The 17486-nt window shown below is 39.5% G+C and overlaps 1 protein-coding gene across 1 annotated transcript in view; it reads right to left on the reverse strand.

Annotated features, from left to right (window-relative positions):
* Window positions 1-15544, reverse strand: part of ZBTB20 (zinc finger and BTB domain containing 20) — a 45720-nt gene extending 30176 nt beyond the window's left edge. Inside the window, exons 1-3 of the mRNA XM_011966824.1 lie at window positions 15518-15544; window positions 12670-12833; window positions 12110-12297 (exon numbers count right to left, since the gene is read on the reverse strand). Coding sequence (XP_011822214.1) covers window positions 12110-12297; window positions 12670-12680 — 199 coding nt within the window. The 5' untranslated portion in view covers window positions 12681-12833; window positions 15518-15544. The remainder of the gene's footprint in view (window positions 1-12109; window positions 12298-12669; window positions 12834-15517) is intronic.
* Window positions 15545-17486: the final 1942 nt, after the last annotated feature.

Here is a 17486-nt window from a genome sequence, read left to right on the forward strand (position 1 = left end):
TTACATATAGTTTTCCATCGAATCCTTCTAATAATCCTATGAGATGGATACTATTTTTATTCTCATTATGCAATTATGCACATGAGGAAATGGAAACATAGGGAGGTTAATTAAAGGCACATAAAATGTATTCATAGGCTGAAGTTCACGTTAAAAAGAGCAAATAACTAGACCATGGGGGTGAGAAAATATTTTCTGAATATTGGAAAATAACACACAGCCCCAATCTTAGTCCATTATCAACATGTTCAAGAAATAGCTTTAGTTCTGTTCTCATACCTGCCCCTGCCCTGAAGGCATGTCGGAGGCCATCAGGAGCCACTCTGCATTGGGTTGTTCACAGGGACCTCTCCTCCTTGCTTCTTAGTTCACTCTGGGGGGCCAGGTTTGAGGATGCAGATTCTGATTAGTATATGTCCTGAGGAAGTGGCTTTTTCCTTCTTTTAGTTCTCTGACCCCAGTGTAACAAAATCTTTAAACCTGTGTCCCAGAACAACACACAGGAAAGAATATGAAGCTCTAAAAGAAAGGCCTAGTCATGGTACCAGTGGAGTCCAAGACCTTCACGTCAAGAACTCCTGCTCTGGAGCAGGGCTGGGAGTGGGGGCACGCTTTGCCCGTATCACTGCCCGGTGAAACCAGGCCTGCTTTGCGGTGCCTGTTAGCACGTCAACCCAGGATTACTTAGGCCACTTCAGGAATCCCAGGATCTAGTCACCCATCTGGGACCTTTAGGTCAGGAATACAACGGAATGGGCTAGATTTCTGAGCGTTTTCTAAAAACTGGAAAAATTCCATTCAGGCCTACATGTAAAGACCTATAGTATTTCCCTGAGAAAATGATGTATCCTTTCCCCTGGGGTTAACTTCTAAAAGTTTTAGTTCAGAATTTGCATGTGTCTTTTCTATTAGACACAGAGTTATCTTTTGTAGTTCAAACTTATATACACTTTTCTTTCATTATCTCCTTTACATCTAAATATCTGGTTAAAATATGAGGCAAAGAGATAATCAGTGATTATATAGGAAAGAAAGTGATTACAGCAAAAAATTTAATGACAAAGTTAATTCAATTATTGATTCTTGAAATTCTTTGTGTAGTATTCTACATGCCACACCCAGCTTTCTTAAAAATTCTGCACTCTTTGGTCTAATATCTTTGTATAAAACTGATAACCTAACCAAGCTAAAACCAGTGAGAATAAATAAGTAGGAGGAAACTCATTTTTAGAACTGGAGAGGAAAGGAAAAAACTCCTCAAGGTTGATTTTGACATCAACTATAAATTCATTTGGCCTTGTGAAATTATAAAGACTCATGTGCAAAATTCTTCCATGTGATTGTTTATATAATTTTCAGTAGTGACAAAATAATCTCCTTATTTAGTTTTACAGGTAATTTAATAGTAGAACAAAGTATCATTTGATTCAGTTGGTTCCAGATCACCATCCTAAAGTAAAAGTGTATCAGATACTTTGTGAACAGGTGGGATTGGTCTTTGGAATGTCTTGGACCATCACAGAAAGCAGCATACTTTAAGTAAACAAATTGAAACCTACCCTCCCACCTACAAATAATGAATTTGAGGATGTCTCATGACAATGAAGGAGGACTTGAGAACAACACATAGGTTTGTTATTAGTAATTACAGAGTTATCGGAATTGGGCATATCATGAAAGTAGTACACAGAACATGGCTTTTAAAGAATTACGCTTTGTCATTTTAAAAACCATTGTTTTAAAAAATTATTTTAAAAATTGTTAGGATAATTTAAATGTTCAAAGTATATGACATCTATCCTCTGCTTAGTGTTCAGAGATTACTGAGGGTAAGGAACTGAGTGAATATTTGTGAAGTAGTAATTCTTGCAAAACATTGTTTCTCAATAAAAAGAAGAGAAAGCAATGTTGAGAAGTAGAGAAAGAACCAGTATAATATAATTACTGCTTCACTGGGCTTGGGTAGTGCCTTCCAATTCCTTTCGCATATATTTACCATTCCAATTGCCCTGTGAAATGGAAGATCTAATTCCCTCTCACTCTGCCTATTTAATTGCAGAGTCTCCCTTAACACTGGTTTTTCTCAGTCTATAATGGGCTAGGAATTCTTGTATCATAAAAATATTCGTTACTCCACTTTTGAGTTACTTATCCATTTCTTTTTAAAACATTAAAACTTTTAAAAAAAGTACTTTGTAATAGTTGCTTTCCCATTTATCCTATGTTTGCTCTTGAACCCCTCTTTTTGGTATTTTTTGTGACACATCTGATTCTGCTTTCTTGACAACAATCAGGAGGCTAGTAATCCCAAAACCCAAGGTAATCTTTTCCTAGGTCTCTCCCCCTCGTTGGTGTCTGTGCCACCTGATACTGACCGCTGACCGTTCCTCTCTCTGATGTTCTCTCTGCACTATCCTGGTTTTTCTCCTATCTCTTAGACCCCTCTTTTCTTTTCCTCTATTTATGCATTCTTCATTCTCTTGCTTATCACTCATGTAAATATTTCCCAAGGTTTTGCTTTCCCTTTTTCTCTCAACAAAGACCTTTTGACGTTTACTCCCATATCTATGGCTTATAGTGTGGCCTTTTGGCCAAAGGGGTTTGCTAGTCCTAATCTCAAGCATTCCTGCTGTGCCCCAGGACCCTGTTTGTAACTCAGTGTTAGTTGTCTCCACTGGGAACACCTATGGTAGCTCATACTCAGCACTATATAAAATGGAACTCTATTCGATTCCTTTAAATGCTTTTCATCTTTCCTTGATATCTTGGAATTATCTTTGATAACTGCCTTTGTTGTAACTAACACTCAGCTCCCAGAGCTGTCTACCCTCATCCACAAAATCTGTTGCACCTGGATCCTCCCCATTCCTCCTGTTACCGCCCCCTTCAGGTCACCAATAGTATGAAACACTGACAGTGCTGTCTGGACCCTCTCCTTCCTCCAGTTGCTCCTTCTCACAACCAGGCTGCCAAATTAGATCTTCCCAAAGTCTTGCTCATGGCAGGCCCCACTTAATACCCTTCCACAGCTCTGCAGCAGAGTGCAAACCCCTCATACCTAGTCCTAATGCTTCATTTCCAGTCTTTCAAAAGAGTTCAAAAGGAGCCATCTCTAATAAACCTAACTAGATATTACTGTTACCTGGATTAAAATATACTTTACAAACTTTCTAAATTCTCAGATGCTCGTGATGTGAGGACATGTATTGTTTTAAGATTCTTGGTGGCGGTGTGTGTTTTTCTCCACCTTTGTGTCCTCACAGAACTCACTGTAGTGACAGGCACAAAAGATATATTCTATACATACTCACTGAGTGAGGGAATCAATGCTCTGGTGGGTCTGTGTGTATGGGGACATATCTTTAACCATTCTGCATGGAAGTTGTTTGTGGATGTTATTTGATCTTCTCTACAAGACTCTAAGTCTCTGAGCCTAGGACTCCAGTTTATAAAACTGCATCCTGCACAATACTTAGCCTGTGGTCCTCCACATTGAAAGCATCCACTATATTGATGGATGAATAGTGCTGACTCTCTTCTGTTCAGAAAACATCAGTTTTTCCAGAAGCAGACTTAGTAACAGGCAGCATAAATGGTGGGAGAAAGAGCAGGGTTCTGTTTCTGACTCTGTCACTCATTATGCTGGGAAACTTTTGTTATGACACTTGCATTATTTGGGCCTCAGTTTTCTCATGTGTACAATAGTGGGCATAGACCAGGTAACCTTTAATCTTGCAGCGCTGATGAAAAGTTACAACTGGTACACTTTCCTCAGAGAGAACAAATGATTCAGAGGCAGAAGAAAAGCAAAAAAGAAACTGCCCCCCCCACAAAAAAAATAAAGCATTCTGCTGATGAAGTAATAAGGTACGTGATTATGGTACCTAGTGTGAGGTGACTGGTGGAAAGATCCAACTTGAAATTTCCTTAAAGCAAGAAGTCCTTAAAGAATCCTCACGCCTGCTCTCAATCAATCGTAAATATTCCAACTCGAAGGGCAGTAGTGCATGTGGCCTCTTTTATTGTAACTAAGGATGTGAGAAGTCTTCACAGATATGGAGAAGCACTAATTTTATATAATGAAATTTGCCATGAGCAGAGGAAGCACACACGAAACTGTCACTAGCAACTGTAGATAAGAATTAAAGATGTATTCCTGCATGGGATGAGATGGCAAGATGAAGAACAGAACCCTGAAAATCAGCAGTGGGTCCTAACAATTACATGCAGACAATCATATCTATGCACTGTTTGGGAGAGCAATATGACACAGTGTAACTTGAGCCAATGGGCATCGAGACCAGACTTGCCAAGGGACCTGGGAGGATTTCATAAGAGGACAGACTGTTAGAGTCTGGAGGGGCCACAAGTCGATGACACAGTTCCAGCATGACACCTGTAGGTGACTCTGGCTCCATGAATGAACTTCTCTCAATAATTAGTTATTCTGAGCCAGGTGTGGTGGCTCATGCCTATAATCCCAGCACTTTGGCAGGCCGAGGCAGATGGATCGCTTGAGCTCAGGATTCCAGAGCAACCTGGGCAACATGATAAAACCTCATCTCTACAAAACAAACAAACAAACAAACAAACAAATCCCAAAAAACTAGCTGGATGTGGTGGCGTGCATCTGTGTTCCTAGCTACTCAGGAGGCTGGGTGGGAGGACTGCTTGAGCCCGGGAGGCAGAAGTGGCAGTGAGCTGAGATTGCACCACTGTACTCCAGCCTGGGCAACAGAGCTAGACCTTGTTTAAACAAAAAAGAAAAAGAAAAAGAAAATTTATTTCGTGATTTACTGATCAAAATCATCATTAGGACCTTCAGAATACTTTTTTTTTCCTTCTTGAGACTGAGTCTTGCTCTGTCACCAGGCTAGAGTGCAGTGGCACGATCTCAGCTCACTGCAACCTCCACCTCCCGGGTTCAAGCAATTCTACCTTAGCCTCCCAAGTAGCTGGGATTAGAGGCATGTGCCACCACACCAAGCTAATTTTTCTACTGTTAGTAGAGACAGGGTTTCACCTTTTGGTCAGGATGGTCTCGATCTCTTGACCTCATGATCTGCCCACCTTGGTCTCTCAAAGCGCAGGGATTACAGGTGTGAGCCACCACGCCCGGCCCCCTCGGAATACTTTCTTACTTCGACTGGCTATGTGGAAGGAAGGGTGTGCTTTTGCCTATTAGAAAATAAGTAAGTGTCTTGCTTTATTATATATTTGGAAAGCAAATGTCTCTAAAATGGACATAGGATTTAGCTGAGCTGAATTATAACAACAGACAATGTTACCCAAAAACAAATTTTCCCATGATTAATGAGGCAAAGAATAAGAAGGCCTCAGTGTCATAACTGAACTGTTCTGTTTTCTGAAAACTCTGCGCTCTCTTTATGCCTCTATGGTTTTGCTTCTTTCTGTTCCTTCTGCCTGGAATGCCATTACTTCTGCCTTCTACTTTACAAATGCCCACTCCTTTATGATCCAGTTTAATGTCATTTTTGGTGTGGAGCTCTTTCCACTGCAACAGGCTCTTTCCTCGGGGGCTCTGTAGCATTTTGTGCATACTGGAACACTTTAATTCTGCATTTGTATTTACCCCATTATGTTCCAAAGTGTGGGGATGGGGTCTTATTCCTATCTTCATCCCTAATCTTAGCTGAGGACTTGGTGCAGAAGGAGGATCTGATAATGTTTGATCAATGACTGAATTAATGACTAAAGGAATGAATGAATGACGACCAGAAATTACTGCATTAAGTGACTATGGGAGAAATCCAATTAAATTGGTATTGTAGGAAAATAACAAGTTTTGTAAAAAGAGGGCCAATTTTAAAGATAGAGGTAGATTTAGATACAAAGTTTGAAGACCTGTGCTTTTTAAAAATAAGTGTGTCCCCAAATATACAAAGTGGAAACTCTGGGAAGTTAGAGCAAATAAAAAAAAGAACTGGCCTTCCAATGTGTAAGTGCTGAACTAAGCACTAAAATCTCTAAATAAAGGGTATAAAAGGTAACGAAAAAATTCCGAAGAGATTATATATCAATGAACTAAGAGGCAGAAAGGTGACTTTTTAAAAAGGGAAAGACTATCTTTGTATGACATGAAATCCACATTTGACAGATTACTTGGCAATGAAATGGCAGAAAAACAGTTTAAATGAAAAGATAAGTCTATAGTTCCTTACAGGACATAGAATAAAGCAGAATGCAGGACACTCTGGGGGCAATGAGAGCACTTAGTTATACCAAAGATGCTCTATTACTGCTTAACTGATACGGAATTTATTAGAAAATTAATAACAAGCCATTGGATAGTGACTGTCTGTGGTTGTTATTCCATTCCATTTTGGCTATATTTTCTCTGCAAATTAGTGTGACCCTAAAATGTTTTCAGGATTGTCCAACTTGTCCTAAATTCCATAAATAAACTCTTTCAGAGGATGCTGTTTTTTGCCATGTCTCTATTACGGTTCTTCACAGATGGACCATTTTTGTCCTTCCAAAGTCTAAGAATAACTCTTTCAGTTATCAAGACATACCAAAATCCAGTTCAGCTGCTCCTGTGGGATTCCAGTTAGTTTAGACACATCTGCTGAGATACATGCATTTGAATCCAAATGAAGCTTTTGTTTGATTATACATTTTGAACATTTATGGAGGTTTTCTAGGGCCAAAATGTTTTTCATTTTTTGGCACACCAAACAGAGATCTTCAGTTATAAACACTGCCTTCTGAGCACCTCCAACAGAAATCCAATCTTTTCATGTGAACAGGTGCCTCAGGAAGTTTTTGGAAGGTTTTACACTGAATCAGCTTTCCGATTGGAAACTTTCTGAACATGCAGTCAAATTTGCCAAAGAGACCTTCAAACTTGCTTGAGCAGTTTTCACTCATACAGACATACATTCACACATAGAGACAGCCCAAGTAAAAGCAAATCAGAGCCCTGTAAAACTGAAGTATGTTTCTAAAAGGTTAAATATCATACGCAACCAAACTGAACAAAAAGAAATACACAGCAGGAGACAGAATGAACAGATAGCAAGAGGTTCTTCATTGAGCGTGTCTCCCTTAAAGCCTTACCTAGAGTTTAAGCTATACATCCTTTTAGAAAAGTTTTTTATCTCATTTGGTTTCAAATATATACTCAAGCATTTGCATTTTTAAACACGGCACCGTAGAGTATTGCTACTAACTCCTTTCACTTACAAACCCGTTCAAACAGTTATTTTGAAACACTTCCTTCTCTAACACAAATGGGTAAACCAGATTTAAACATAAAGGAAGAAACAAAATTACTCTTTAAGTCAGAGGTTCTTTAGCAAAGTCCTCATCTTACCTGATTTCCTATAACTTTTACTTTCCAGTTTGAATACAGCATAGACTAAAAAGTTGTTATAGAGTAAAACAACTTTTTAAGCCTTATGCCTATAAGTTTTTACAGAGTAAACTCACTCCCCCAGTGGGCATGCCTGGAATTCAAGAGGAAATCTGCTTTCAAGTTGTTCTTATGGCCCTGAACCAGATGCTGTAAGGTGGCCAGAAACCTTTGTCTACACCCACTTAGCAGATTTCTGGCTCGTTATCAGGGACTAAAAGGTTTATTCGCAGAAATGAATAATTTCCTTCAAAATATCCCTTACCCTATTTACATGCTCGCATATTCCTTCCATTTTGTTTTCCCCCTACAGCTTTACTAAGGGAATTAATTATCTGGAAGAACGGGAACATACAGTAAGTACATCTGAGTTACAGGATGAGACACAGTATGTCATCTATTAGGCCTGGCTAAGACCAGCAGCTGATGCTAAATGGGAAGGAACATGCACCAAATGTTTTTTAATCACAAAGTTAGTAATTAATTGCTCTTTAAAATACATTTTATGCTTCTTTCTGTCTGTGTACATGAAATGCACATTTATTACATGCCAAAAATTACAACATTATGGTTTAAATGTGACTGGCACGGAAGTCCGGAAATCAGAGCTAATGTTCCCACAGCAACTTTAATTCTGTCCGTGTGCACATGTAGAGCTATAATAGTCTTCCGTTTCAGGATAATACGTATAGATGGTTTTGGGAGGGAAGCTAAAGACCCATATCCTCAACTGTAGTTACAGGAAAAAATCAAAGGATAAAAGCTGTGCTCCTTTCCACATACGTGGATAAAAACAATGTCCCCACACCCAGTGTTGTGTAATCAGGGAATGAAAGAATCTGCTGTGATGCCAGCACTCAAGGGGACAGTTTCTGTTGCTGTGGGAACCTGAACTTTGCATTTCCTGACTTTGGGGTAATTAAAATGTCAGCCTTAATGTGGCATTAATGGAGTTTGCCATAAAAATCCTCTGTTTTGTTCTCTAAAAAATTGCTTAAAAGTTCAAAATGAGCCAAATGTACTAAAAATTTTAATCACAGAGACTCGGGTGGGTGAAGCAAATGGTTGGGAGGGGGAGGCCAAGGAAGGCGGATGGCAAGAGTTGGAAAAGGAAGAGCCCACTGGCCTCTGTGAGTGTCCAGCCCCAGCAGAGTGATGCTACAGAGCTAAAGTTAAACCCACCCACACAACAGTTTGGAAATGTGTAAAGGTTCAATGAAAAATAAATAAAAACTGTTCAAGCGTAAGTGCATCTTGGCAAGGACACAAAAAATGAGACAGTCTGATGAGGCCGGTGTAAAACATGGGAAGGTGAGTCACCACGGATATCAGCTCGCAACAAAAGAAAGACATCAGAATAGGTGGATCTACAGCAGAAGTAGGGAGGACGGCCACAGGGAGGAAAATCACTTCTTTCAATGGGAGCCTTATTTGGGGGAAAACAAAATGGAAGAAATATGCAAGTAAAAGTTCTGGTCGCGTCTATCACATGTATATGACTGTGATGTGCTACAGCTTGATAGCTGTCAAGAAAGGTTTTTCATATGGAGAGCTTCGTCTGCTTTACTGACTTGGTTTAGTTCTGCTTAAGCATTTAAAGGGAGCACTTGGCTCAGCTCATACTCAGCCTGTTTAGTGGGGAACTGCTCTATCAAACACCTAGGGTGTTTTTTACCCTTCAGATTCCATAACTCATCTTAATGCCTTCCATTATCACCATGTGAATTTGCTTACCATTAGATTTTTAGCAATGGTGAAGAGATGATAAGCTAGGGGGTAATGGGGGAATACTGTTAAAAGGGAATTGTGTTAGTAGGTGCACTGCAAAGCAACATACATTTTAGCAGCAATATTAACCTCATCATCTCACAACAGAAAGCATATCTCAACTATATTTCTTCTTGTTTTGAATACTACTGGGATCTTTTGCAAAATTTGAAGAGGCTCAGGAAGTCAAATAGCCAACTGAGAATTTAGGGGGTCAGACTTGTCATCTTTGCTGGAAAACACAGCCCGTGTCCCTCATATGCAAAAAAGATGGTGGGTTACCCAACCACGTCAGTTCACATGCAGAGCTGACTTTTCTTTTGTGGGGATGCTTTATCCATCATGTTTTACAACCCAGTCACCAATATGAGTAGTTGCACATTTTCAAGATGCCTGCTCAGAGCCAGGAATGCCATCTTTGGGCTCAGAACAGAGAATTCCAATAAGAAATGCTCTCACAATGAGAGTAAATCCATAAACACCCCTCAGTACCCAAATGAGTTAACCACAAGCGAGTCTTTCATCTACCTGGGTGTCAATTTTCTCAGTTTTCTCATCTGTAAATTGGGAAGGATCATACTGACAGGAAATGGGCATTAAAACATGACTAAGAATAATTTTGCTAAACACATGACAAATAAAAAGGTGCTATAAAAATTCAGGCACTTGTGAAAGCTTGGAACACTACACACTGGTGGAATGTTTCTGAAGTTAAAGAGACTAACAAGTCAAGGGCACTATTTTTAAATGCCCCAAATCTGTTAGTTCTAAATAGGAACTGAATATTTTACCTTAAAGAAATTAGGCTTTTAAATTAATCTATGGTAAGAATGACATTTGAAAGTAAAAAAAAAAAAAAAAAATCCTCTTGAATGCAAGAAGAGCATCCAAAAATTTTAACAGCTTAAAATAAACCTTTTTCCTGTCTTCTCTCAAGCAATCTCCAAATGGACAGATTTCTGTGAATCTTTCCTAAAAACAATTTTCTTCTAAGTGTAGGCTCAAATCAGGACAAACTACAATCCAAATATATTTGGAGGAAAGTATAATCAATTTAAACAACAGGTTGGAACAGAGAAGACTTACACATGTTAATGGCAAAATCAAACTGTCTAAAAACAGCTGGAGATCAAGTCTCTCCTCCTGGTTTGTTCTTCCAACTGAGCTCACATCCATTGGCTTCCCCAGGGCCACCAAGTAGATGTATGGTGACACCACACTCACGCTGTTCCTTAAACTTAGTTCATGCCAATGCTAAGGCCTGGCCAGAGGATGCTTATGATAAAGCACAGTAAGTGAAGCCCAGTGCTTTTTCTATTCAGCAAAACATTCATTTTTGCTGCAACAGAAGATTTCTGGGCTAAGGCAATTCTATGTAATCCACACCCATAAGGTGCGGCAGAAAGCCAGGTAATGAAGACTTGCGTGTAGAAACTCCAGGCCCTTCACCACAGGAACAGGCGATTTTCCTGGTGGGAAGGGACAGTGTGCACATGCCTACTGGGCACTGTGCCATGGTACTTTCCAATTCTTTCTGTCATTACTATTACACTGGAGATTGCCAGGCAAGAAGGTCCAAGGATGTGACGATTAGGACGGTCCTCAGGACACAGTCCCTGCTTCTGCCCCCTGGTTTCTCTACAGAAGCCGCAACTTCGACTGTTCAAATCACATAGGCCACAGAGATTTGGCTCATGTTACTTCCCTTTTCATTTTCTAGTGACAGTTAGAATATGGTCTTAGCCCAACCTTAAGTAGAACAAGCTCTCTTCACCCCAACACTGCCCCCAGGTCATTTCCCTCTCTTTGGAGATTATCAGGATGAAGCAAGTGGAGAATGGAATCTCCTGGACCAATCTGTCTCTTGCCTTCTTTGCAGAATGTTATATTTGTTCTGTCAGAAAAATAACAATAAAAGATTTAGAATCTCATTTCCTAATAATTTTTGTCTTTGTGGACAAAATTTTATTTTTGAAATAAAACTCTGTGGGTCTTATGTTACTCTTTTTAAAGAAGAATATGCCAGTTACTTGCATGTTACCAGACATCCTTTATGGAGATCAGTTCAGAAGAGTTGTTGGGCATCTTAAGACTAAAAGGAATATTCTTTTGGATTCGACTCCAAAGTTATTTCATTCCTTTCCATTGTCAACACACATGTTTCTTTTTCTCTGAAGTATTGGGTTACATTTCAGAAAAAGAAAAAAATCTCCTAAACGTGATTTATCAACTTGCTTAAAATAGAACTAGAAGAAGTGACTCCCAGATTAGTGGGAAGATGGCAAAAATAAACAGCAAAGAAGTGATTTCAATAGCGACGATCTCATTAAGCTGCCCATTTCCAAATTTAGCCCTTAGGCAGTTTTTTTAATTAAAAAATATTTTTAACCTGGATTCTCATTGGCTGTGTGAAGTCTGGGTGGCTTCTGAATTCTTGGAAGCCATTCTCTTTTCTTCTGTAAATTTATGCTATCCTTTAACCACTTCAAAATAAATTAAAAACTGGAAAGACAGAAATTCAGCCAAGCTACATGAGACTCCAATAACTAATGCAAATCTGACTTGTGTTATGTAATTTCAAAATGGATGTTTCCTTGTGTCTAACTGGCCTTCTGAGGTCCATGTTTGGTTGTTCAATTTAGTAATTATGGAAGTGCCATTATCCAGATCAAGAATAAATGAATACCAGCAACAAAACTTCTTTTTCTAAGTTAGAGCTATGAAAAGAACGTGGTTTATGTAATTAATTAGCCTTTTAAGGCCAAATGGCATGTCACCTGGCTTTTAAATATACTCTAGCTTTGAAAACATAGAGATGTTGGCTGAATGAAAATGGTGGCACGTTACTTTTGGCTGCCTGAGAAGACCAAATGCAAACGGCTTGCTTTGAAACTAAAAAAGCCAGAACCCAGGGGAGAAGCACTACTCCGCACTGCGAAGACACCATCACCTTAGTGGTGTACTCACAATCAGATGACCCGGTTTGAGCGTGAGAGTTTGTCAGTGAATGTGTTGAGTGGATGAGGGCTGGGTCTGGAGACAAAACAGCTTCAAAGTTCAGGCAGGGAAGGCCCGGCTTGGCGCTGGATCCACCCGGCTGAGTAATCTCATTCTCCTCAGATGCCTTCTGGTTTTCAGCTGTCTTGGGTTTCTTCCTGAAAATAAACAAAGGGCCCTTTGAAGGAACTGACTGCATATTTGGGAAAAGGCATTTTTAGAATCTGTTAAAGATAACTTGATTTTTTTTTTCTGAAGGGGGATGGGAGGGAGTCCAGTATGTCCCTTGTTTTAAAACAAGCTGATTCTTGTTTTTTTTCCCTCCAGTAATGGCCTAACTGGGAACACATGAAAGCATATGGGCCAAGCAAACAGCACCACATTTGGACTCTGTTGGCTGCATAAAAAGACCCTGTCCCAGAACTTTAGACAGCTTGAGCTACGTATGGCTGACATTATCCAAGAAAGCATCCCTCTTCCCCCCTTAGGAGTTTTAACATGGTCTGGAAAAATACTAGTGGAAGTTTTACCGTTCTAGCATTTGTCAGGAAGCTTAGAGACAGGACTCGTGGAGTAATGGGAGGAGCACTGGACTGGGAGTCAGGAGACTTGAGCTACGGTACTAGCTGTGCCTCTAACTTGCTGTGTGGCCTTGGGCACCTCACTTCACCTCTCTGGGCTTCAGTTTCCTCATCTGTAAAATAAAGGGCTTGGATTAGAAGGCCTTAAAGGTTCCTTCCAACTTTAAATTTCTACTCATGGAATACATTATGGAACATTCAACTTTCTTGCTCTTACTTAGATTTTATCTTAAATAAATTTCAAATCACAATTTAAATTTGCAGCCTGTACAGACGAGAGGGTAGTGATGGGAGGTTTCTGTTACAGCAGCAAGTGAAAAGTGAAAAGAAGAGCTTAGATTCTAGTAGCTGAAGAGGGAAGGTGTCATGCAGAGATTTTTCTACTCCAACTCTTTATTCATCCTACGTCTAAGATTTTTGATTTGGTGCATCGTCCTGGAGTTTAGGGTATGACTGTGTGTTTGGGACACGAGGAAGAGAAGGGTGAAGGGAATTAGAAAGTAATTGTTACTAATTGTTATATGGGGTCAGGAATAGGAAGTAAAACAGCACAGCTATCAGTCAGCTCAGGTCTCCTCTCCCCAGGACAATGCAACTGATATGAAATTAACAAATACTTAGCTTATACTACTCGTACCCTAGACCACAGCCAAACTGGATTATTATTAATAGTTTCTGAACATTTCTCCAATTCCCTTGGATTTGTGTCTTTTTCTATCATTATGTGGACGGTGACCAGAAAAAGCATTTTTTTTATTTGTAGAAGACTATGTGTGGTACAGAATTTGTTGTAAGTATATTTGTTTCCATGTTTCCCTTGTTTCTATGAGCATGGTAATGGACTTGTTATGCAGAATATTTTGTATTTAAATTTGTTGTGCTGGGTAGTTAAATCTGCCCTCGCAGAATATGGTGTTATGATTAGTATACTGTGTTTTCAGTCCAACAGGTTGTGAAATAAAATCTGTTTCTTCAGAGGGCAGGAGGCAGAGATGGCATGATAAAGATTAGAATAGAAGAGAGGCTTTCAGACATCTTTTTCAGTATAGAGGAAGCCAATAGAAGAGAAGCAACAAATTATAAGACCTTATCAATTGTTTTTTGAATGGTGACTATGGGAGTAACCCCCCAATCTTGAGTGTCTACATGGACCCTGAAGGAGCTGGTATTCTGGTTTTCAGTCTAAAGATGTAGCCAAGATCGAAGTTGCTAAAGCCCAACTCCTTTACTATAACCAATGCTTTCTCTGAGGTCCATATCTCTATCACTGTTGTCTACCACCAGGTTGGAAACCTCAGCATCACTATACACCTTCCTCTGCCTTAAAGTCAACTCATCAATAAGTTCTTATAGTTCTGCTTCCTTCGTATTTTTTTTCACATCTGTGTTTCCATTCCAATTTCAATGCAATCACCTTACTGCTTTTTATCTAGTCGATTGTTTACTAACTGGCTCTCCATCCTCCTTCATTCCTCTAGTCCTGTTTCTTTGCATTCACTAAATCTAAGAGGACTACATTAGCCTGACACTCAAGGTTGGTTCCGTATCTCCTCTTAACTTTTCTCATGTGTCCTATATATTGGCCATACTGGACCCTCAGATTTCTTGAATATCCTCCAGAATATCCTGGGAGTCTACATTCTGGGGTCTACATCTTTGCTCAAGTTTTCTCTTGCTTTGAATATCCCGTATTTCATCGCTGCCCTGTTGAAATCATACTTATTATCCCTCATACTTATTAAATGGCGTCTTCATCTTGTAACTGTCTTGATTCCTCTCTGCCAGATAGGACTTCATTCCAAACACTGAATTCCTCCCTAGGTCTTTCTCTGAAACGCCTATGCTCTTTTTTTTTTTTTTTCTTAATCTTATTTCACTCACTCAATTTTATTTCAATAATGGCTATTTATGTGCATATCCCTCTTGTGAGACTGTAAGCTCTCTGAAGGTAAGGAAATGTCTTAGTTATTTTTGTATTCCTTGTGTTCATCTATTCTTTCCTTCTTCCTTCTCTCCTGTCATTCATTCATTTACATATTCATTTTACAAATATTTATGATGTCCCCATGATGTGCCAACATGGGCTAAAGAATAAAACAGGCCTGGATCCTTCCCTCCCAGAGTTTACTGCCTTGTCTATACTATTAAGCAGTGTAGCTTAGACAAAGCTGTCATTCAATAATTGACTGTGGACAGAATGAAAGGAAGCTGAAATTAAAGTGTATTTTAAGAATAGTCATAGTCTGAATCCCAATGAAGTTTCCTACTTTTTATGCAGCAAGGTAGCAAAACTACCTGACTGGCTGCTTTTGCTTTAAGTCTATGAGGGGCATTTAATAAGAGCAGGACTATTTTGCTCAGTAAGGCTAGGCTGGCCCTCACGATTCATTTAAATATAGCGACAAAACAGTAATGACATATGTCACCTAGCAGAAAAAAATGTTTATTTTTGATATTCGTAGATAGGGCCTAGGATACTTTCAGATGTGTACTTCAGAAAATTAAGAAAGCTTTCTTTCAAACATAAAGACATAGCAAAACCACCAATATATTACTCTTTTATTTTTAACACTGCAAAAATTATATTGTTCTTCATATCAATGCCCTTGTTTCCTTCCCTAGATTCGCTCTTGCTTCCTGACTGACATCTTGTACCACATCCTCCTGTTGCCTCAATGATCACTTTGGGAGAATATTCATAGCACAGAGGCATTGGAGCTACCTCTATAAACAGGAAATGTTAAAAACTCAACCTTTTTGGCTTACCCCCTTATTTGTCTTATGTCACTTTACTTGCCCTTATACCACTGGGCTGTTTCCCAACTGTCCAGATAACAGAGAACTGCTCATCATCCTCAGAGGCAATTCATGTCCTATCTCACCCTTTCTAATGGTTCTCTGGACTCCTTTTTCTGGAGCTGAGAAACCCTAAAATATAGCACTCGTTTATGCCTAGACATGCACAGGTGCTGTGAATTGACCCCATTTTTGCAGTTCATAGTTTATTAAGGAGGAAAGAATAAGTCCTGTCATAATTAGTTGAAGATACATTTTGAGGCTCTGTAAAAAGAATTATAAACATGGCACATCTGAGGGCAAGTCTTTTCAAGCCTCTGTGGCGATGCACTATTCCCTGGAGCCTTTAGAGGGCAGCAGCACACTGGCTGACTCCAGCGGATTTCAGAGAGGCAAACTCCCGACCAGAACCTTCCTCCTGGTCACCATGCCAAAGGTTGATTTGCCAGGCTCTGGCCTCTCAGTCTCTCTTTTCAGTTCTCGTTCTCATTCTCCTCTCTCTCTCTCTCTCTCTGTCTCTCTCTCTCCCCTCCCACCCCTTTCCTCCTCTCTCTCTCTCTCTCTATTAAAATTATACACTCTGATGAAGTCGCTCCTCAACCGGAAAATGAAAGCTCCAATGAAAAAGTTAGACAAGCCAACAACAACAAAGAAAGAAACCAGGGAAAAAGGGAAAGGGGGCTGGTGGCAGGGAAGGACTTAAGAATAAGAAAAGGGCAGATGTTTCGTAAATATATGCAAAGTAAAACTGGGTGTACCCTGAACACTTCCACAGAGAAACAGACCAATCATTGTGCACTTCCTCCCGCCACACTGGTGGAGCTCTGCATTCAAAAAAAGAAAAAAAAAAAAAAAAAAGAATTACCTCATGTATTTATAATTTTTTCACAGTGAGAACACTTCAAAACCTACTCTCAGTAATATATACTACATTCTTATTAATGATAGTCATGAGGATGTACAGTACATCTCTGGAGTTATTCCTCCTAACTAAAATTTTGTGTCCTTTGGCTGATGTCTCCTCAGCCTCTGGCAGCCACCATTCTAATCTTTGCTTCTATAAATTAAGCTTTTTTAGATTTCCCCATATAAGTGAGTATTTGTTTTTCTTTGCCTGGCTTTTCTAGTACAAAAAGAGCATATTTTTTCCCCATATATAATGGACGACCTCTAGATTCATCCATGTTCTTGCAAATGACAAGATTTCCTTCTTTTTGAAGGCTGCATAGTGTTCCACTGTATACTTTTACCACATTTCTGATATTCCTGATTCCACTTCAGTCTCTCTCTCTTTATTGCTTAGTTCTTAACCTATTGTAGTGACACCCGTTGATCTGGGCATGTTCTGAACATTTCCTCTGTCCTTCACTGCAAATGCTCCATTTTCTTCCACAGCCTCTAACCCTGAGGACACTGAATTACCCTAATTTTTTTCCTACACCTCAGTCTGCTATTCTGCCTTCTTCACTGGCTTCTTTTCTTCCTTCTGTTCTCTAAATGTAGACATTCCTCTAGATTCTCTCCTCAGGCTTTGTCTTCCCCAGCCCTCCCTGACCTCAACAATCACTTCTCCATGGAGAGCATCCACATTGCTATCTTTAGTTCTAGCTTTTCTACAGAGCTGCACACCCACATTCTAAATAACAGCTGGTTATTGGTTCATTTGTTCCTTTGCCCATTCATTCAGTGTTTATATAGTATCTACGAGGCACCCGGATGAATAAAACAGGGTCTCTAACTTGGAGAAGCTCACATCTCCATCAAATACTACACAGGCTTTTCTAATTCAGAAAGTTTAGAACTGAATTCATTGTCTTTCCTTTAAAATCTGTTTCTTCTCTAGATGTCCCATTTCCTGCCATTGGTATTCTCTTCAACCCATTACGTGGGCCTATAGCTGGGGAGTCATCTTTAATTCTTCTGGTTTTTTTTTTCTTCCCATATCCATTTAGCTGCCAAATCCGGTGGAT

Source organism: Mandrillus leucophaeus, unplaced genomic scaffold, assembly GCF_000951045.1.
Source record: "Mandrillus leucophaeus isolate KB7577 unplaced genomic scaffold, Mleu.le_1.0 Scaffold775, whole genome shotgun sequence".
NCBI lineage: Eukaryota > Metazoa > Chordata > Mammalia > Primates > Cercopithecidae > Mandrillus > Mandrillus leucophaeus.